This window comes from Macaca mulatta, chromosome 1 (assembly GCF_049350105.2).
Source record: "Macaca mulatta isolate MMU2019108-1 chromosome 1, T2T-MMU8v2.0, whole genome shotgun sequence".
Classification (NCBI taxonomy): domain Eukaryota; kingdom Metazoa; phylum Chordata; class Mammalia; order Primates; family Cercopithecidae; genus Macaca; species Macaca mulatta.
The window spans coordinates 43,929,757-43,953,031 of record NC_133406.1 but is presented as its reverse complement, the minus strand read 5'-3'; the positions used below and the strand labels follow the sequence as shown (position 1 = coordinate 43,953,031).

General features: G+C 39.2%; 1 protein-coding gene across 2 annotated transcripts in view; it reads left to right on the top strand.

Moving 5' to 3' along the window:
- The first annotated feature begins 205 nt into the window (after positions 1–205).
- The window catches only part of PDC (phosducin), an 80,294-nt gene continuing 57,224 nt past the window's right edge, over positions 206–23,275 (top strand). Inside the window, exons 1-2 of one of the 2 annotated variants that reach the window (XM_078001590.1) lie at positions 230–384; positions 17,906–17,987. In XM_078001590.1, the coding sequence (XP_077857716.1) occupies positions 362–384; positions 17,906–17,987 (105 nt within the window). In that variant the 5' untranslated portion in view covers positions 230–361. Of the gene's footprint in view, positions 385–17,905; positions 17,988–23,275 lie in introns of both variants that reach the window. The other variant, XM_078001579.1, reaches the window with a different exon arrangement.

Below are 23,275 nucleotides of genomic sequence, written 5' to 3'. Positions count from 1 at the left end.
GTAATTATTTTAAATCAGGTCTTGATATGGTTATGTGATGGTTAATACTGAGTGTCAACTTGATTGAAGGATGCAAAGTATTGTTTCTGGGTGTGTCTGTGAGGGTGTTGCCAAAGGAGATTAACATCTGAGTCAGTGGACTGGGAAAGGCAGACCCACCCTTAATCTGGGTGGGCACAATCTAATCAACTGCCAGCATAGTCAGAATAAAAGCAGGCAGAATAATGTGAATAGACTAGGCTGGCTTAGTCTCCCAGCCTACATCTTTCTCCCATGCTGGATGCTTCCTGCTCTCGAACACAGGACTTCAGCTTTGGAATTCGGACTGGCTTCCTTTTCCTCAGCTTGCAGATAGCCTATTATGGGACCTCACCTTGTGATTATGTAAGTCAATACTCCTTAATAAACTTCCCATTATATATGAATCTATCCTACTAGTTCTGTCCCTCTAGAGAACCCTAATACAGGTTATGTGATTGGTATAGGCTACACAATCACATTCTAAGAGGTCTTGTAAACCTGATGGTTAAACATCAGCAGTATTAAGATTGGTGGTTTTAAAGAATGTTATATTCAGTGATGAGAGAAAAGTGAACTCACTGTGTGAGGGGGCTTTTAGGTAGATTATGAGTATGTTGGGAATTTAAGAGAGTCTCAACTGCATGTGGAACATAAAGGTTTAAGACTTATCCAAAATACTCTCTGATACTGCCTTGACCATAAGATAAGTAGCAGAGATAGTATCAGAGAGAGGATAGAGAGGACTGAGGAACTGGATCAAGTTTCTGATAGAAATAGTCAAGAGGTCTCTGGCTATTGCCATGTTTCTAGGTTAGAATACCCAAAGCACGCCCCTACTTTTTATACACATATTAATTAAATTCTAAATCATAGGATATCCCAAAATAGGGGGGGAAAGCAGAGTGATGTTTTTAATTAAAAAAAAAAAAAAAACTTCCTCTATCTCTATTATTTTTCAGGATTTCCCTTTAATGAAGGGATTTAGCTAAAACAGAAAACTCAGGTATCCATTACCAGCAATATCCAACCAATCCCAAGAAATCTTGTAACAATTGAGAAGTTTTAGGTTTGGGGAATTGCTGGACTCCTTTTATTCTTTCTGAGTCTAATCACTTTCCTTTAGCAGATATTAAATATCCTAGAAACTTAAATGATGGTTGTGTTATTTCTAGTATTTTCTTACTCCCTTTATGTCCATGTTCAGCTAAAAAGATTAGTAACACACTAAAAGGGAGAACACACTAAAAGGTCATCTACATATTTTAGCAAAGAAAACCCATGTATAAAAGATAGATCTCTATGATCTTTGCTAAGGGGGTCTGAGAAAAGTATATAGGACTGTTAGTATATCCCTGGGGCATTACAGTCCAGGTATATTGTTGATTTTTCCATGTAAAGACAAACAAAAATTATCTGTCTTTATGTACTGGCGTGCTAAACAAAGCACTACAGAGATTCACAACACAAAAGAAAATACTATCCTGAGAAATGAAAGAGAAAAGGGTATAGGAATTTGGCACAAGAGGGTGATGGGGAATTACTCTATTATTGATGGCTCTAAGATCTTGGACAAAATACTACCTTCTATTTCCAGCCTTTTTTTTTTTTTTTTTTTTTTTTTTTTTTGAGACAGAGTCTCACTCTGCTGCCCAGGCTGGAGTGCAGTGGCACGATCTTAGCTCATTGCAATATCTGCCTCCTAGGTTCAAGTGCCTCAGCCTACCATGTAGCTGGGATTATAGGTGTGCATCACCATGCCTGGCTAATTTTTGTATTTTTAATAGAGATGGAGTTTCACTATGTTGGTCAGGTTGGTCTCAAACTCCTGACCTCAAGTGACGCACCCACCTCAGCCTCCCAAAGTGCTGGGATTACAGGCATCAGCCACTATACCCAGTCTCCAGGCTTTTTGAGTAGAATAATTGAGGTATTACAGGGATTAGTACAGGGTCTAATCCATCCTCATTTTAAATGCCCTTTGATGATAAAGGCATGTTGTGGAACATGGCATGTTGTGGAAGAGGATGTTGAGAAAGAGAGGGCAAAGGCTTTTTAAGATCTAACTGGACATCTATGGGCTCATCTGATTTAGTCAATATAATGTCTGCATTATCTGTTGCCTAGGGGACATCTAGGACTGAAGATAAGTACAGGGTCCAGTAGCTAACTTAGAAAGTTATGTAGTAATCATTTTATAAAAAGCTTCTGGTTCTTCTGGTAAGATTGCGAATTCTGAATAAGACAAAGTCCCTCCTCTTGAGAAGAGGATAGCAGCTTTTATTTTAATAGAAGTTCCCGACTCATCAGGTATGCTGGTGCATGGGGTACTAGTAAAAATGAATAATCAAGACATAAACTGTGTAGTTTCATGGGCAAAGGAATAGATAATGGTGTTTAACTGGTGGTATCTGAGATTTTTGCCATGGGAAGTTATTGCAGTCCAAGGCAACAGACAATTAATTGGGGTGGGCTTTAAGACTGATGCAGTGGCTCTAGTGTCAATAAGCATGAAAACTTTTTTATTATTTGTTAGTGCTGATACTTAGCCTTCAGAGCTCAAAGGTATTACAGGGAAAGCCTTTTTTTTTTCTTTTTGAGCCCTGTCATTCCTAATCTTCTTAGTCTTTTAATGGGGAATCTAAGGGTTTGGAAGTAATTTTAGATGTCAGTTTGGCTTTTAGTATTTTGCAATCTTTAACCTAATGTCCAGGCTTTTTGCAATAGTTTTAGACTCCTTTAGAAGAATTCTGAGTCTGTATTACTGGTTAATTATTGCAGCTATAAATTCATTATCCATCTAGCTTTTGATTGATGGGCCCTATTTAATTAAGGTTTGAGACAAGTGATTAGCCAAACTTACCAAGTACTTATGGTTTCTCAATTTAGCTATGCTGTCTTAGCCAATATGGCTAAGTCTTCATCAACACTATTGACAAACATGGAGTTTACTTTAGTGGCATCACTCTTTTTTGTGAGACAAGAATTTTCTTTGAATACACCTCTAGTCTATTATAATAATCATGAGCTCATTTGCCTTCTCTCTGAGTCCCACCCTGAATCATACTCTAAACCACTGGCTTTAGCAAAGCTGTGGGAATAGCTTTAATTATTTTGTCAGCAAATGTTTTAAGTTTTTTTCTGTATCTTGGGGAAGATTTAAATTTAAATCACCAGAAGGATTTTTTCATCTTGCCATTTTTGCCCAATAGCTTGCTCATTGTAGGCCTACGAGCAAAGCTATTAGCCAATATAAATCAGAAAATCCAGGGACATAAGTCGTGCGCACCATTATGAATTTCTCAGCAAATCTTAGGGTGTCCTCAGTCACCCTGGGAAATTATTTGGCTATCACGCCCAACTCAAAATAAAACTAGAAGGTGTAAGATGCCACCAGTAAATTCCCTTTGTTGTTTGAGCAGTATTTAAAAAGATATGCGAGAATTAGAGCAGGAGTAGGAAAGGCCACTGTGGGGACTGTCAATTTAGGGGTTTGTAGAACAAGTTTAGGTTCAGCTGTTTGGGTAGCTGTAGAGGAAAGAGGGGAGAAATTTTAGAGTCTGCAAACAGGAGTCCTGCCAATGAGGGCCATAAGAAGGATGCTGAAGGTGGACTTTCTTCTGAAGATTTTAATTTTAAATCTTTGTTTTCCTTTACCAATTTAAACAGTGTCTTGGAAAGAATGTGTTCATGATTTTTTCCGTGGTAGGTTCTGAATACCAATTAAAGTATATCTCACTTACTCTGGGAGGTGAGACCTTTTTTATTTTCAAGATGTTGTCTTTAACAAAAAAATGTTTGAATAGTGATCAGCCTGGCCAACATGGTGAAACCCCATTTCTACTAAAAATACAAAAATTAGCTGGGCATGGTGGCAGGCACCTGTAATCCCAGCTACTCCAAAGGTTGAGATAGGAGAATTTCTTGAACCTGGGGAGGCAGAGGTTTCAGTGAGCCAAGATCACAACACTGAACTCTAGCCTGGGTGACAGAGTGAGACGCTGTCTGGAAAAAAAAAAGTTTGAATAGCTAGACAGCAAAATAGAAGGTAACCCACTTACATACCCCAACAACAATTCTGCACCTATCTATGGCCAAAAGTCTCTCCACAGGAATCTTAGGCTTCGAGGGGCAGTTTGTGAAATCCTGGAGGAGCCCAAGACTTAGGAGGGTGGTTTAGAGAATGCACACCAACACCCAGGTAGCTAATCTGGCAAGCTTGCTCCAAAGTTCAAGCCTGGAATTGGTCCAGTCCTTTAAGGAACTTAGTTATAGCCCCATTTGGCATTAAGCCTGGAACCAAAACCAATCTGTTAAGGAGTCCAGAACGAATCTTGCACATTGGTGCCTTGACGTAAAGGCTTGTCTGCCCTTTGACGGAGGTCTCAGCAGTGAACCTGAAAGTTAGCTTGTGGCTCTGCTCTAGCCCCAGTAAGGTGAGATCCCAGCTCAGAGCTGCTCACACAAGGACCCAGAGGTAGCCTGACAATCTCACCAACCTCCAGCCCACAGCTGATCCTGGAGTGGCCCATTCTCAGCTCCAGCCTGTCCTGCTGCAGTTGAAGAACTATCTGGCCTCTTCAGGGTCCTCCAGGGAGATGTGTGTGCCCCTCTGAGCCAAGGAGACTGAGCTCTCCAGCCTCCATCTCACGCAAATCTGAAGAGGGCCCAGCCTCAGTTATAGCCCCTCTTATTGCAGTCTGGCAACTATCCTGTCTGTGCAGGGACCTGCTGAGAGGCACAGACTTGTCTAAGACAATGTGATAGAAAAGGCAGCCTCCATTCCACAATATATCCCAAAGGGCCCAGTCTCAGCTTCAGCTCTTCCTATTGCAGTCAAGAAACCACTCTGCGTGTGCAAGTATCTGCTGGGTGATGCACATTCATCTAAGCCATAAGACAGGCCAACTAGGCTCCTCCCCACAGCAGATCCTGAAGGGGCCAGTCTCAACTTCAGCCCCTCTAGCTATAGCCTGAGACCCATACTGCCAGTGCAGAGACCTGCTGAGAGGCATGCCTGCTGGGCCACTGGTATAGTTTTTGGGACTCAGGTCCCTGAACAGTATTCCCTTACAGGCCTGGTACATTCCTTGAGTCTTCCCTGGTCCATCTGTGCTGGAAAGCCATATCAACCAGAGTCCTTGTGAGACTGTGGCAAGCTAAGAGTGTTTCCTTTTGCTGAGACAGCTGCATTGGTCACAAGCTCAAGGAACACAACCATCAGTATGCTTAGAACCAAGGAAGGATTGTGAAGACTAAAATAAATACCTAATCCCTCAATGTACAGACATTGTCACACATCCATAATCAATGTACAGACATTGTCACACATCCATAAGCATCAAAAACATTGAGGGAAATCTGACTTCACCAAACTGATAAAGGGTTTCAGAGACTGACCCTAAAATGATGTAGATGTGTGATCTCAAAAAGAATTCACACTAGTTATTTTAAGGAAGCTCAACAAACTTCAAAAAAACACAGACAATTCAGATATTTGTCAGAGAAATTTAACAGAAATTGAAATAATTAGAAATAATGAAAAATCCTGGAGTTGAAAAATAAAATAAATGAAATGAAAAATGCAATAGAGCATCAACAACTGAATGGATCAAAAAGAAAAAGAATCAGTGAGGTCAAAGGCAAATAATCTGAATATACAGTGACAGGAGAAAAAAGAATGAAAAGGAATGAACAAACTTATGTGATACATGGATCTGAGAAGGGCAAAGGGGTAGAAAATTTATTCAAAAAATAATTATTTTGGCTGGGTATCATGGCACATGCCTGTAGTCCAAGTTACTCAAAAGGTTGAGGTGAGCCAGGCATGGTGGCTCACATCTGTAATCCCAGCACTTTGGGAAGCTGAGGCAGGTGGATCACTTGAGACCAGGAGTTCAAGACCAGACTGACCAACATGGCAAAACCAATTTTTGCTAAAAATTCAAAAATTAGGAGAGACCTGGCAAAATGGCCAAATAGGAACAGCTCTGTTCTGCAGCTCCCAGTGAGATCAACGCAGAAGGCGAATGATTTCTGCATTTCAACTGAGGTGCCTGGCTCATGTCATTGAGACTGGTTAGACAGTGGGTTCAGCCCAAGGAGGGAGAGCAGAAGCAGGGTGTGGTGTCACCTCACCCAGGAAGCACAAGGGGTCAGGGAACACCCTCCCCTAGTCAAGGGAAGCCGTGAGGGACTGTGCCATGAGGAACAGTGCACCGAAGCCCAAATACTATGCTTTTCCCATGGTCTTTGCAAACCACAGACCAGGAGATTCCCTCAGGTGCCTATGCCAACAGGGCCCTGGGTTTCAAGCACAAAACTGAGCAACCATTTGGGCAGACACAGAGCTAGTTTCAGGAATTTTTTTCATACCCCAGTGGTGCTTGGAATGCCATTGAGACAGAAGTGATACTCCCCTGGAAAGGGGGCTGAACTCATGGAGTTGAGTGGTCTAGCTCAGCAGATCCCACCCCCATGGAGCCTAGCAAGATAAGATCTACTGACTTGAAATTCTCCCTGCCAGCACCTGAGTCTGAAGTCGACCTGGGACGCTCAAGCTTGGTGGAGGAAGTGTGTCCCCATTACTGAGGCTTGAGTAAGCAGTTTTCCCCTCACAGTGTAAACAAACCCATGGGGAAGTAAAAACTGGGTGGAGCCCTCTGGAGCTCAGCAAAGCACTGTAGCCAGACTGCCTCTCTAGATTCCTCCTCTCTAGACAGGGCATCTTTGAAAAAAAGGCAGCAGCCCCAGTCAGGCTTCCAGATAAAATTCCCATCTCCCTGGGACAGAGCACCCTGGGGGAAAGGGTGGCTGTGGGCAGAGCTTCAGCAGACTTAAGCATTCCTGCCTGCTGGCTCTGTGCAGTGGATCTCCAGCACAGCGTTTGAGCTCTCGGTCAGACTGCCTCCTCAAGTGGGTCCCTGACCACCTTGTCTCCTGACTGTGAGACACCTCCCAGCAGGGGTCAACAGACACCTTATATAGGAGAGCTCTGGCTGGCATCTGGTGGGTGCCCCTCTGGGATGAAGCTTCCAGAGGAAGGAACAGGCAGCAATCTCTGCTGTTCTGCAGCCTCCGCTGATGATACCCAGGCAAACAAGGCCTGGAGTGGACCTTGAGGAAACTCCAGCAGACCTGCAACAGAGGGCCCTGACTGATAGAAGGAAAACTAACAAAGAGAAAGAAATAGCATCAACATCAACATCAACAAAAAGGACATCCAACTCAGAAACCACATCTGAAGGTTACCAATATCAAAGACCGAAGGCATATAAATCCATGATGATGGGGAGAAACCAGTGCAAAAAGGCTGAAAATTCCAAAAACTAGAATGCCTCCTCTCCTCCAAAGGATCACAACTCCTCACCAGCAAAGGAACAAAACTAGATGGAGAATGAGTTTGATGAATTGACAGAAGTAGTCTTCAGAAGGTGAGTAAACACAAACTCCTCCAAGCTAAAGGTGCATGTTCTAAACCAATGCAAGGAAGCTAAAAGCCTTGAAAAAGGTTAGGCAAATTGCTAACTAGAATAACCAGTTTAGATAAGAATAAAAATGACTAGATAGAACTGAAAAACACAGCACGAGAACTTCATGAAGCATACAGAAGTAATAATAGCCAAATTGATCAAGTGGAAGAAAGGATATCAGAGATTGAAGATCAACTTAATGAAATAAAGTATGAAGAGAGATTGCAGAAAAATTAATGAAAAGGAACAAATGAAGCCTCCAAGAAGCATGGGACTATGTGAAAAGACCAAGCCTACATTTGATTGGTGCACCTGAAAGTGACGGGGAGAATGGAACCAAGCTGGAAAACACTCTTCAGAATATTTTTCAGGAGAACTTCTCTAACCTAGCAAGACAGGCCAATATTCAAATTCAGGAAATAGAGAACATCACAAAGATACTCCTCAAGAAGAGCAACCCCAAGACACATAATCATCAGATTCACCAAGGTTGAAACGAAGGAAAAAATCTTAAGAGCAGCCAGAGAGAAAGGTCGGGTTACCCACAAAAGGAAACCCATCAGACAAACAGTGGATCTCACTGAAGAAACCCTATAAGACAGAAGAGAGTGGGGCCAATATTGAACATTCTTAGAGAAAAGAATTTTCAACCCAGAATTTCATATCCAGCCAAACTAAGCTTCCTAAGTGAAGGAGATATAAAATCCTTTACAGACAAGCAAATGCTGAGAGATTAGGTCACCACCAAGCCTGCCTTACAAGAGCTCCTGAAGGAAGCACAAAACATCGAAAGGAACAACTGGTACCAGCCAGTGCAAAAACATACCAAACTGTAAAGACCATAGACACTATAGAGAAACTGCATCAACTACCAGACAAAATAACCAGCTAGCATCATAATGACAGGATCAAATTCACACATAACAATATTAACCTTAAATGTAAATGGGCTAAATGCCCCAATTAAAAGACACAGACTGGCAACTTGGATAAAGAGCCAAGTCCCATCAATATGCTATATTCAGGAGACTCACCTCACATGCAAAGACACACATAGGCTCAAAATAAAGGGATGGAGGAATATTTACCAAGCAAAAGGAAAGAAAAAAAAAAAAAAAAAAAAAAAGCTGGGGTTGCAATCCTAGTCTATGATAAAAAAGACATTAAACTAACAAAGATCAAAAGAGACAAAGAAGGGCATGACATAATGGTAAAGGGATCAATACAACAAGAAGAGTTAACTATCCTAATTATATATGCACCCAATTCAGGAGAACCCAGATTCATAAAGCAAGTTCTTAGAGACTTACAAAAACACTTAGACTCCCACACAATAATACTGGGAGACATTAACACCCCACTGTCAACATTAGACAATCAACGAGACAGAATATAAACAAGGATATTTAGGGCTTGAACTCAGCTCTAGACCAAGCAGAACTAAGAGACATATACAGAACCCTCTGCCCCAAATCAACAGAATATATATTCTTCTCAGCACAACATGGCACTACTTCTAAAATTGACCACATAATTGGAAGTTAAAAAACTCCTCAGCAAATGCAAAAGAACAGAAATCATGACGAACAATCTCTCAGACCACAGTGCAATCAAATTAGGACTTAGGATTAAGAAACTCTCTCAGAACTGCACAATTACATGGAAACTGAACAACCTGCTCCTGAATGACTACTGGGTAAATAACTATATTAAAGCAGAAATAAATAAGTTCTTTGAAACCAATAAAAACAAAGACACAGCATACCAAAATCTCTGGGACACAGCTAAAGCAGTGTTTAAAGGGAAATTTCTAGCACTAAATGCCCACAAGAGAAAGCAAAAAAGATCTAAAGTCAACACCCTAACATCACAATTAAAAGAACTAGAGAAGCAAGAGCACACAAATTCAAAGATTAGCAAAAGACAAAAAATAACTAAGAACACAGCAGAACTGAAGGAGATAAAGACACAAAGCCCTTCAAAAAATCAATAAATCCAGGAGCTGGTTCTTTGAAAAGATCTACAAAATAGATAGACCTCTAGCCAGACTGAAAAAGAAGAAAGAGAGAAGAATCAAATAGATGCAATAAAAAATGATAAAGGGACATCACCACTGATCCCACAGAAATACAAACTACCATCAGAGAATAATATAAACACCTCTATGCAAATAAAACCTGAAAATGTAGAAGAAACAGATAAATTCCTGGACATATACACCCTCTCAAGTCTAAACCAGGAAGAAGTCAAATCCCTCAATAGACCAATTACAACTTTTGAAATTGAGGCACTAATTAATAGCCAACCGACCAAAGAAAGTCCAGGACCAGAGAGATTTGCAGTTGAATTCTACCAGAGGTACAAAGAGGAGCTGGTACCATTCCTTCTGAAACTATTCCAAACAATAGAAAAAGAGGGAATTCCCTATAACTCGTTTTATGAGGCCAGCATCATCATGATATGAAAACCTAGCAGAAACACAACAAAAAAAGAAAATTCCAGGCCACTATCCCTGACGAACATCGATGCAAAAATCCTCAATAAAATACTGGCAAACTGCATCCAACAGCACATTAAAAAGCTTATCCACCATGATCAAGTCAGCTTCATCCCTGGGATGCAAGACTGGTTCGACATATGCAAATCAATAAAGGTAATCCATCACATAAACAGAACCAATGACAAAAACCACATATTATCTCAATATATGCAGAAAAGGCCTTTAATAAAATTCAACACCCCTTCATGCAAAAACTCTCAATAAAAACCCTTCATGCTAAAAACTCTCAATAAACTGATGGGACGTATCTCAAAATAATAAAACTATGTATGAGAAACTCAGCCAATATTGTACTGAATGGGCAAAAACTGGAAGCATTCCCTTTGAAAACCAGCAAAAGACAAGGATACCCTCTCTCACCACTCCTATTCAACATAGTGTTGGAAGTTCTGGCCAGGGCAGTAAGGCAAGAGAAAGAAATAAAGGATATTCAAATAAGAAGAAAGGAAGTCAAATTGTCTCTGCAGATGACAGGATGGTATATTTAGAAAACCCCATTGTCTCAGCCCAAAATCTCCTTAAGCTGATAAGCAACTTTAGCAAAGTCTCAGGATACAAAGTCAATGTGCAAAAATCACAAGCATTCCTATACACCAAAAATAGACAAACAGGGAGCCAAATCATGAGTGAACTCCCATTCACAATTGCTACAAAGAGAATTAAATAACTAGGAATACAACTTTCAAGGGATGTGAAGGACCTCTTCAAGAAGAGCTACAAACCACTGCTCAAGGAAATAAGACAGGACACAAACAAATGGAAGAATATTCCATGCTCATGGATAGGAAGAATCAATATAGTGAAATGGTCATGCTGCCCAAAGTAATTTATAGATTCAGTGCTATCTCCATCATGCTACCATTAACTTTCTTCACAGAATTAGGAAAAACTACTTTAAATTTCATATGGAAAAAAAAGAGCCTGCATAGCCAGAACAATCCTAAGCAAAAAGAAAAAAGCTGGAGGCATCATGCTACCTGACTTCAAACTATACTACAAGGCTACAGTAACCAAAACAGCATGGTACTGGTACCAAAACAGATATACAGACCAATGGAACAGAACAGAACCCTCAGAAATAACACCATACATCTACAACCATCAGATCTTTGACAGACCTGACAAAAACAAGCAATGAGGAAAGGATTCTCTATTTAATAAATGGTGTTGGGAAAAATGGCTAGCCATATGCAGAAAACTGAAACTGGACCCCTTCCTTACACCTTATACAAAATTAATTCAAGATAGATCAAAGACTTAAATTTAAGACCTAAAACCATAAAAACCCTAGAAGAAAACCTAGGCAACACCATTCAGGACATAGGCATGAGCAAAGACTTCATGACTAAAACACCAAAAGCAATGGCAACAAAAGCCAAAATAGACAAATGGGATCTAACTAAACTAAAGAGCTTCTGCACAGCAAAAGAAGCTATCATCAGAATGAACAGGCAACCTACAGAATGGGAGAAGGTTTTTGCAATCTATCCATCTGACAAAGGGCTAATATCCAGAATCTACAAACAAATTAAACAAATTTACAAGAAAATGAAACAAACAACCCCATCGAAAAGCAGGTGAAGGATGTGAATAGACACTTCTGAAAAGAAGAGATTTATGCAGCCAACAAACATGTGAAAAAAAGCTCATCATCACTGGTTGTTATAGAAATGCAAATCAAAACCACAGTGAGATACCATCTCATGCCAGTTAGAATGGTGATCATTAAAAAGTCAGGAAATGTTTTCATGTGTCTGTTGGCTGTATGAATGTCTTCTTTTGAGAAATGTCTGTTCATATCCTTTGCCCACTTTTGGATGGGGTTGTTTTTTTCTTGTAAATTTGTTTGAGTTCTTTGTAGGTTCTGGATATTTGCCCTTTGTCAGATGAGTAGATTGCAAAAATTTTCTCCCATTCTGTAGGTTGCCTGTTCACTCTGATGGTAGTTTCTTTTGCTGTGCAGAAGCTCTTTAGTTTAATGAGATCCCATTTGCCAATTTTGGCTTTTGCTGCCGTTGCTTTTGGTGTTTTAGACATGAAGTCTTTGCCCATGCCTATGTCCTGAATGGTACTACCTAGGTTTTCCTCAAAAGAAGACATTCATACAGCCAACAGACACATGAAAAAATGCTCATCATCACTGGCCATCAGAGAAATGCAAATCAAAACCACAATGAGATACCATCTCACACCAGTTAGAATGGCGATCATTAAAAAGTCAGGAAACAACAGGTGCTGGAGAGGATGTGGAGAAACAGGAACACTTTTACACTGTTGGTGGGATTGTAAACTAGTTCAACCATTATGGAAAACAGTATGGCAATTCCTCAAGGATCTAGAACTAGATGTACCATATGACCCAGCCATCCCATTACTGGGTATATACCCAAAGGATTATAAATCATGCTGCTATAAAGACACATGCACACGTATGTTTATTGAGGCACTATTCACAATAGCAAAGACTTGGAATCAACCCAAATGTCCATCAGTGACAGACTGGATTAAGAAAATGTGGCACATATACACCATGGAATACTATGCAGCCATAAAAAAGGATGAGTTTGTGTCCTTTGTAGGGACATGGATGCAGCTGGAAACCATCATTCTTAGCAAACTATCACAAGAACAGAAAACCAAACACCACATGTTCTCACTCATAGGTGGGAACTGAACAATGAGATCACTTGGACTCGGGAAGGGGGACATCACACACTGGGGCCTATCATGGGGCTGGGGGAGGGGGGAGGGATTGCATTGGGAGTTATACCTGATATAAATGACGAGTTGATGGGTGCTGACGAGTTGATGGGTGCAGCACAGCAACATGGCACAAGTATACATATGTAACAAACCTGCACGTTATGCACATGTACCCTAGAACTTAAAGTATAATAATAATAAAAAATAAAACAAAAAAACAAAACAAACAAACAAAGTCAGGAAACAACTGATGCTGGAGAGGTTGTGGAGAAATAGGAACCTTTTTACACTGTTGGTGGGAGTGTAAATTAGTTCAACCATTATGGAAGACAGTGTGGCAATTTCTCAAGGATCTAGAACTAGAAATACCATTTGACCTAGCAATCCCATTACTGGGTATATACCCAAAGGATTATAAATCACTCTACTATAAAGACACATACACATGTGTGTTTATTGTGGCACTGTTCACAATAGCAAAGACTTGAAACCAACCCAAATGCCCACCAATGATAGGCTGGATAAAGAAAATGTGGCACATATACACCATGGAATATTATGTAATCATAAAAAAGAATGAGTTCATGTCCTTTGCAGGGACATGTATGAAACTGGAAACCATCATTCTCAGCAAACTATCACAAGGACTGAAAACCAAACACTGCATGTTCTCACTCATAAATGGGAGTTGAAGAACAAGAACACATGGATACAGGGAGTGGAATGTCACACACCAGGGCATGTCGGGGGTTGGGGGGCTAGGGGAGGGATAGCATTAGAAGACATGCCTAATGTAGATGATGGATTGACGGGTGCAGCAAAACACCATGGTATGTGTATACCTATGTATGAAACCTACATGTTCTGCACATGTACCCCAGAACTTAAAGTATAATTATAATAAAAAATACAAAAAGTAGCCAGCAGTGGTGCCTAATACCTGTAATCTCAATTACTTTGGATGCTGAGGCATGGGAATCACTTAAACCCAGGAGGCAGAGGTTGCAGTGACCTGATATCTTGTCACTGCACTCCAGTCTGGGCAACAGAGTGAGACCCTGTCTCAAAAACAAAAAAAATTAAAAAATAAATAAATAAAAAGAAAAAGGGTAAGATGGAAGGATCACTTGAGCCCAGGAGTTCAAGGCTGCAGTGAGCTGTGATCACTCTGTTGAATTCTAGCCTGGAGGACACAGCATGCCCCTGTCTCTAAAAATAATAGTAATAATAATAGTAACTTTCCAAACCTAGAAAAAGATGTAAATATTTAAGTACAGGAAGGTCAAAGGTCATCAATCAGAATACCCAATAAGAATACCCAAATAAGAATACCCATAGGTATATTGTAATCAAACTCACACATGTTAAAGACAAAGAGGATTCTGAAAGCAGCAAGAAAAAATAAACAAATTAACATATAGGGAGATCCAACACACCTGACAGCAGACTATGCAGCAAAACCTGACAAGCCAGGAGCGGGTGGGACAATATATTCAGAGTGCTGAAGGAAAAAAAAGAAAAACAACACTGCAAATCAAGAATACCGTAGCCAACAAAACTATCCATCAGGAATAAAAGTGAGATAAGGACTTTCCCAAAAAATGCTAAGGGAATTTATTACTACCAGACTTGTCCTAAAATAAACAATAAAGGAATTTCTTCAAACCAGAAGAAAAGGATGCTACCATGATTGTTACACTGATATTGTAATCATGATGTGTAAACCACTAATATTTTTACTAAGAAGACTGAAAGATAACACTATTAAAAATACTAATGACTATAATGATTTGTTAAGAGATTGGCAATATAAAGTAAATTATGACATCAAAAATTCAAAGTGTGAGGGGAAAAGGGAGTTATCGTGTAAAGGAATTTTTATTGTAGTTAGTTTGTAAAAGTAAACAAAGATGTACTAGGCAAATGCTAATCACAAGAAAACTGAGTCATATTGATAAAATATAAAACAGGCTTATAATATAAGAAATATTGGTAGGGATAGACAATAAGAGTAGCAATGGAACTTAAACTTGAGCTAAATGGACTCTTTCTTCTGCAAGTCTGTGTAACAGTCCCAATATTTTCAGACTTTCTTCTCCTTTCTCAGTGCCCCAATGAAAAAGCCATTGAATTTCTACTTCCTTTCCTCTTGTTTTGCTTGTATACTCTCTTCACTAGTCTCATGGTAGTTTTCAATCCTTCTTTCATTAGAATTTCATGAGTTTTTCATGATTATGATTCATCAGTCCAGAAATAAGGTACAGGAATCAATATTTTCATAAAGATTCTTAAGGAATTCTAATGTGCATCCAAGATTGAGAACTGCTGGCCTAGAGTAACTGAGGGGGAAGCACTGAAGTCGTCTGCTCTTGTGGGTCTCACCAAATGTACTTCCTAAACTGAAAAATAATAGTAATAACAGAAAGATAAATATTTAAGCACAGGAAGATCAATCAAACCCAAATAAGAGTAACTAAAGGTGTATTATAATCAGACTCACAAAGGTCAAACACAAAGGGAGGATCCTGAAAGCAGCAAGAGAAAATAAGCAAACAACATATAGGGAGATCCTATTTGAAGTATCGCGTTTTACTGCCTCCCAGTTCCTCGTGACCCATCCTTACCCTCAATTCTGCCACTCTGAACTTAGAGAAATTTATAGGGCTCTGCAAGGGATTCCAACCTTTCCCAAGTGAGCTTTGCCTTGGAATTAAGTGGATTTAAGTTTGGTCAGTCTAAATGTTCTCCAGGACTGTTCTACATATTGTAGGCAGAGCCTTCTTTCTGACCTCAATCTAGTATCCTTCTGCCCCACTACCTAACGTGTACCCTTCAATGGTCTTTCATAGCCTTTAAATAAGGTGCAAATTCTTTGACTTGGCTTATAAATCCCTCCTTGATCTGGACCTTGCCTTCCTATCCAGACTCAGCTCCTACCACTAGTTCCCTCAAATGTGATGTGCTACTAAAATGGATCTTCATTCTTTCTTTACACTCATTGTGCTGTCTAGTCTTACGTCTTAAATATGTTTCCTCTCCTTAAAACTCATTGGCCCTCCTCGCTCCACTGCCCTTGGCTAACTCTCCCCTTCTACTCTTTACCTGCCTAGGTCTAACTCCCCATTCAGCTCTTAATATACATTTTACTACTTGCAGATGACCCTGAATTTCTAGGATAGATTCCACTGTTTCCAAGCAACCCAACATCTGTATATTTGAACATTAATCTGACTTATAATTAAATTATTATAAAGTACTATTTTTCTGTCTTCTCTCCCAGACTCTAAGTTCCAGGAGGGCAGAGATGAGTGTGGCTTGTTCACTTCTGGCTGTCCAGCAATGAGCACAACACTGGAAATGAGGAGGAATGCTCAATAAATATTGAATGAATGAATGAATGGTTACCTGATGGGTAAAGTTTCTAGCTTTGCCTACCTAGTTCCCTTTCCCCATTCTCAGACCCTGCAAATACTGAAGCTTAGGTGAGTTAAAAGGCGGAGAATTTACGATGTGAGTCAAATTTGAGTAGACAAACTTTTCTGAATAAAATGGCATGAGAAATGCTAACAAGAGGTTAATCTTCACAGTGAGAAACTGTTGATTGTCTTAGATGCTCTGACGTGAAGCCAGTTCATACTGAAGTCTTCTGTTCCTCCCCCTTTCACCCTGAGGATTCAAAGCCCTGTGCTTTGCTTCTAGTCATTGTTTACATAGTCCATCTAGACATATTTTTACTTTTTAAATTATATAAATCCTTCTCTCTTGTGCCTTCCATAGCATCTCATGTATCGCAAATAAACCTTTGCTAATGACAGTATACTATCTGCTGTCCACTTCATATGGCAAACCTGGTCATTTGTCTGGAATGAAAGTTTTGTCTCTGCAAACTTATATGCCAAGCATGTCAATTACCCTTGATTCATTCCACACTCATTCATTGCCCTTCTCAAAATAGCTCTTAGAAACTCATTCTTCTCATAAGTAAATAGAAGAATTCCAAGAAGTGGAATGAAACAGGGAAGAGAATTCAAGTGAAGCATGATCATAAAACACCCACACATCAACAACATACTATTACTCCCTCAGATATACATGATCATTGTCTCTTAAAAGCAAAACAAACAAAACAAAAACAAAAAGTCCAGATTAACTGTCCTTAAAATAATGTCTCAGAAATCCTACCATTTTTCTCCAGAAATATTTCTGTCACAGAGTCTGATAAATTCCACATTACTTTTCATTGTAAATATGAATAAAATATCACTGCTATACATTGAGACAAAAAAATCTTTGTTACTTCTATTTTAATTAAAATATCATGAATGTTTAATAAGAAAAATTATATGTGCTACTTATATATCCTATATACCCTAAATAACAGGATAACCCATATAACTTTTTTAAATGTTAAAGGGATTAATTCAATGCAAAAAAAAAATTGTGACTAAAAAAGAGAATGGACATGAATGCCTAATGAGCCAAAAGTATATCCTGTGACTCAAAAAGTAACTAGAAAAACCCTAAATTGATCATGATACATCAGAAAAATACAAATAAGCTCAGTAAAATCTAAAATGTAGCTAAAACAATAACCAAACTGAACAGTTAAGAATTCTGAAACATTAAGCTAAAGGCATTTCTATGTGCACCACACTAGTGATCTATATTGAGACTGTAACATCCCAAGATAAAGGAATTTTTGTACCTGAAAATTCACACTTAGTAACCGAATTTACTGGCTGGAAACTAGATGATGACTAGATGATGACCTAAAACTAGTATGAAAGTTCTATGGAATTGTGGGGCTATCGAAAAGTTCAAACCACTGCATTCAGCCTCTCCTTTTAATGGACATTTCTATTTCAGAGTAGACAAATGGCTCTAATTCTCCATTCATCAGAAAAAAAATCAGGAATTAAGGTCATTATTCTTATGAACTCCCAATTTAGAGAACATGTACTTCCAATCTTGCAATATAGGGAGATTTCTGCCAGTGTTTCCAGAAAAAAAAAATTATTTGCACATGTAATTGCTTATACTGTCTTACACTGTTTATAACCCACTCATTTCCTCCTTTCACTCTTAGCTCTGTTCTAGCCATGAGAATATGTTACTAATAGCTCAGTACCATGTTATGCTTTTATTTGCCTAGGGCATCTTCTCCTGCCATGGGCCTCAATCAAAACCGGAAGGCTTTCCAGTCACCTGGCAAATGGCAAAAGCAGGATACACAAGTGGGTATATGCTTCTTCCAAGGCATATCAAGTGTTGGGATTCTTTCTCAGTGGTACAAGGCCCAAAGTACTGTAAACTGTTTTTCCCTTTGGTGGGCATACCTTGACATCTTCCAGATATTCTTTTAATGTTACAGAAGGATCTAGTATCCAGGTTGTCTGGCCTTCCTTTCATTCAAGGGAATCTGATCCTGTAAACAAGTAATTTTAGAAATTGGCTAAGGGATTTGATGACTTTTCTTTTCATGGCTCAAGGCTTGTTTGTTAGACCTAGAGTTTTTGTTTCTTTTCTATGTTATGTGGTTGCTCTACTCCCAGTTTTTTCCTAGGGAACTCATCCACAATCAATTAGAAGGAGTCAGATAGTTTTTCCAGGCAGGCCAGTCTGATGACCATGCCAAACCACTGCCTGTGAAGGTCTTGCCTGCTCTGTCCCACTCCCATGGTGCTTCTCACTGTCAATTAAGTATTTCATAACAGAATTTCTGGACTAGAGAGAACAGTATTTTAAACAGATGTCTTAAAACAGTTGTTTTAAAGATACTTCTGTCTTCTTCAATATGTATTTTAGGTGTTTGTTGAATAGGCTATCCTCTAGACCCTTTAGATTTGACTATGTCTATAATTTCTAAAGTTAAGCATTTCTATGATTCTAACATCTCAATTTTCTTTGACACCTGAATGCATTTTCATGTTTCAGTTTGTGTGTGTGTGTGTGTGTGTGTTAACTAAGACAAAAATAACTGTTACAATCAACTTAGCTAGTCTATTTTATATGGAATCTCTGGTACACTAACGACATTGACAAATTCAGTAAAACTAAAATCATGCTGCACTCTCTTTGGCCAAGCATCCATAAAATCCATTCCCACATATATTTTCCACTTTAGGTTTAACATACATTGACATTTTCCTGCTTGCCATTCTTTTTTGTGCAAAATTTCATTTTCCAAGATTGATTTTGGACTCTGGGGCATGTTAGGGTATAATTCTAATTAATGACTTATGGATGAAAATATGTGAGGCATGAGCAAGACTGTTGACTTTTTTCTAAATGTGAACTCCCTCAGATGAAGCTACATGGGCATGTACCAGCATGAAAACAAACTAGCTTTCTGAATAACAAAAAACTGTCACTTTTCTGTCAAGAAAGGCTCAGTGGGGACTTAGAGGGGTTTGGGGGTTTGAATTACTCTGATGCCTCGGGTTTACTTTTTCCTAATTGATGCACTAACTTTCATGTAAGAAATATAGTAGATTCTGATAGTAGTCATTTTTGCTGTGCACCAAAAATTTTCAGTTCTTATACTGGATGGAATTGTACATTCTTTCCCCCTTGAAATTACTAACGTGCATATAAGTTGCTTTAGCCAAAGATATATGAGCAAATGTGACCTCTCTCACTTCCTTTAGATGCCCTAAGAGCCAGTGCACAATTCCTCACACTTCCTTTGTTTCCCTTTGCCACAATGACCAGCAATGCCCCAGATAGTAACTGCTGCATCAGGCTGGGTCCTGCAGTAAGGATGATGCAGAGCAGAACTGCCAACCAACCTGCAATGGATACGCAGTACAAATGAGAAATAAATTCTTAATGTTTTAAGCCACTGACATTGTGGAGTTATTTTGTTATCACAGTGTAGCCCAGCTCATCCTGACTGATATGACTGTAAATTCAACTGGTGATTAAACACTGAGTTTAAATGTTGGCTCTCTCAGTTCAATATGTACAAGATATAGGAGATATTTTCAACAACTTTACTTAAAGTCCCTAGGTTTACATCCATTTTTAAAAATGATATTTTAATATCCTGGGCTTATCATTTTTTTTGCTTTGATTCATCCAATGCCATCAGAAGGAGCCTCCTTACACTGTTGTTTTTGAATTCCTCACAACCTTTATGTTATTGCATGGTAGAACTAGTCTAAGTCTTCAAACTTTATCTTTTAGATATTTTTTCCCAAGTGACTGTAGGTGATAATTTGCCTAGCCTCATTATCACATGGCGTCATACTTGATATCTCACCCTTCCCTCAGGATCTTTGTCCTAAGATTCCTCATCACGATGTCCCTTGCTTAAAAGCAGCAGAAACTGACTTTACTATAAATAAAAGGGAATCTGTTAGAAGGATATGGGCCTCTCAGAGAAGACAGGAAGGTAGGGGACCAGAATTGATATGGGAAAGAAACCAAGGGAACTCTGGAAGACAAGGGATAAAGAAGCAGGAGATAATAATTACCTTAGAATTGCAATAGCAGTTGCTTCCGTGAAAGACTTTTGGCTGTTCTCAGTGTCCCTGTATCACTTGCTCAGACCTCAAAGCCTTGGGAAAAACTTTCCAATTAGTGGAGCTTAAATTACAAGCTTTCCCACTAGCATTTTGTAGAAGTGGGAAAGAATTGTTCTGACCTATTAAAGTTACAGGCAGAGGTGGGCCTGAAATTCCCTTCTAACACAATTATACACAATGGGAGAAAGGTTAATCCTCAACTAAATCAGGGTTCTACTAGAAAGAAGAATAGATGCTCATCGACACCACCATCAAAAAAGATAGTTGTTTGCTAGAAAGTGAGAAAAGGAGAGAGTAATATGGTCCTTCATAAAAGAGAGTTTTATAGCTTCATTATGTTCTTAGTTTATTGTAAGAACGCAGGAAGTATTCACTTATCAAATGCATTTCTTTCATGCAGGGTCATGTAGTTGAAGGCACTTTAGAATAATACAAACCTTAATTCAAATCAGGGTCTGTCATTAAGTGGATGCTTTGGAGCAAGTTCCTTAACCTCTTTACATCTCTGTTACCCCTGAGAGTTGTCTGGGGATTCTGAGTTAATATGTATAGAATGCTTGACACATATCCTGCACTAAATAAACATTAGTTTTCATCCCCTGTATATTAGTCAGGGTTTGTCAGAGGAACAGAATAGTGTGTGTGTGTGTGTGTGTGTGTGTATGTGTACCATTGATAGATAGACAGATAGATTTATTTTATATATAAAGAAATTTATTTTTAAGGAATTGACTCACATGAGAATAGAGGCTAAAAAGCCCAAAATCTACAGGGCGGTCCAGTAGGCTGGAGACCCAGAGAAGAGCCAATGCTACAGTTCAAGTCCAAAGGCCATCAGGCTAAAGACTCAGGAGGGAGCCAGTATTGTAGTTCAAACATAAAAGTCGCCACCTGCAGAATTCCATCTTGCTCAGGGGAGGTGAGTCATTTGTTCTATTCAGTCCAACAACTGATTGGATATGGGCCACCTTTATCATGGAGGGCAATCTGCTTTACTCAAAGTTCACCAATTTAAACATTAATCTCATCCCAAAACAACCTTATAGAAATATCCAGAATAATTTGTGACTACATATCTCAACTCTGTGGCCCAGCAAGTTGACATATAAAATAAGCCATCTCACCCTAAGAGATGTTATTATTCCACAAAATAGTCTATCTTTTTCTGGATTCAGCAAAGCACTTTATATTCAGTTAAAACCAGTTGGGAAAAAGGTGCCTGAGACTGGACCTATGGTAGTGATAGGGGTACCAGGTGTGAGATACGAAATAGCAGGTCCCAGAGGTCAAATACTCAAGTTTTAGAAAAGGCTCACTCTCAGGGAGTCCTTTGCTATAGCAAGAAAAAGGTATGGCTAGACTCCAAAGAAAATGGTGATATCACCAACACCAACTTCTATCAGCAAATCTTTAACCTGATTTAAAAAAAATGAGCTCATTATCTGAAAGCTTGTGACTGTCCACTCCTAGAACAATGTCAGAATAGCACGTTAGCCAACTGCAGGTCAGGCCTGCAAACACAGATAAGCAAAATGTTTACTACCGAGAATTCAAATGCATGAGGATGACACAGATGAGAAAGATAACTCTGCAAGTACTTCTCAGAAGAAACACTGTTTGAAGAAGACTAATGGCTTTAGGTAACATGACACATACCTAAAGATGAACAAATATTCACAAGCAAGATTATCATAAAACATATTCCCCAGGCTGAAAGCAGGTAGGGTTCACAAGAGGCTCCCGGATGACCACTGTAGTTGGACTGTCTCCCAAATTTCATGTGTTGGAAACCTAATCCCCAATATGACAGTACTGAAAGGTAGGACCTGTAAGAGGTTATTGGATCATGAGGGCTCTTTCCTCATGAACAGATTAATCCATTCATGGATTAATGAATTAGTGAGTTATCATGGGGGAGGAACTGGAGGCTTTCAAAGAAAAGGAAGAGCGATCACAGCAAGCACATTAGCACATGCCTCCCTATTGCCATGTGATGCTCAGGATTCCTCATAGTCCCCATCAGAAAGAAGGCCCTCAACAGATGCATCCTCTCCACCTTAGACTTCCCAGGTTTCATAACTGTCAGAAATACATTTCTTTTCTTTATAAATTACCCAGTTTCAGGTCTGTTATAAATAACAGAAAATGGTCTCATAAAATGACTATGCTAAGGCCACTAGTGCTTGGAGAAGCAGCTACAGGTCAAGAAGGAAAAGATTATCCAGACTTTGTCCAAAAAGATAAAGACTAAGAAATAAATCTCCTCCTCTTTTATCTGTACCTAGTGGCTTCATCAACAATAGATGATTTTAAAAAAAAAACAAAAAGCAAAAACCCAAGCCTTTATCGGGGGTAAATGGTTACAGCAAAGAAACAAAATACCTAAGAAATTTAATAATATAAGTGATCAAAATAATATCACTAAATGAAAATTAATGTAATATTTGAATTTTAACCACATGAAATTGCTATTTTTTGACCATTTTTAACCTATGAAAATGGCAATTTCTTATGCTTCTGTTTAATATAAGAATAAGAGGCCAGGTGCCATGGCTCATGCCTATAATTCCAGCACTTTGGGAGGCCTAGGCAAGCGGACTACCTGAGGTCAAAAGTTCAAGACCAGCCCAGCCAACATGGCAAAACCCTGTCTCTACTAAAAATACAAAAATTAGCCGGGTGTAGTGGCAGTCACCTGTAATCCCAGCTACTTAGGAGCCTGAGGCATGAGAATCACTTGAACCCAGGAGGTGGAGGTTGCAGTGAGCTAAGATCCTACCACTGCATTTCAGCCTAGGGGATAGAGTGAGACTCTGTCTAAAAAAAAAAAAAAAAAAAAAAGAATACTTTAGGAGGCTGAAGTGGGCAGGTCACTTGAGCCCAGGAGTTACAGACCAGCCTGGCCAACACAGCCAACATGGCAAAAGCCTGTCTCTACTGAAAATACAAAAATTAGCTGGGCATAATCTCAGCTACTCGGGAGGCTGAAACACAAA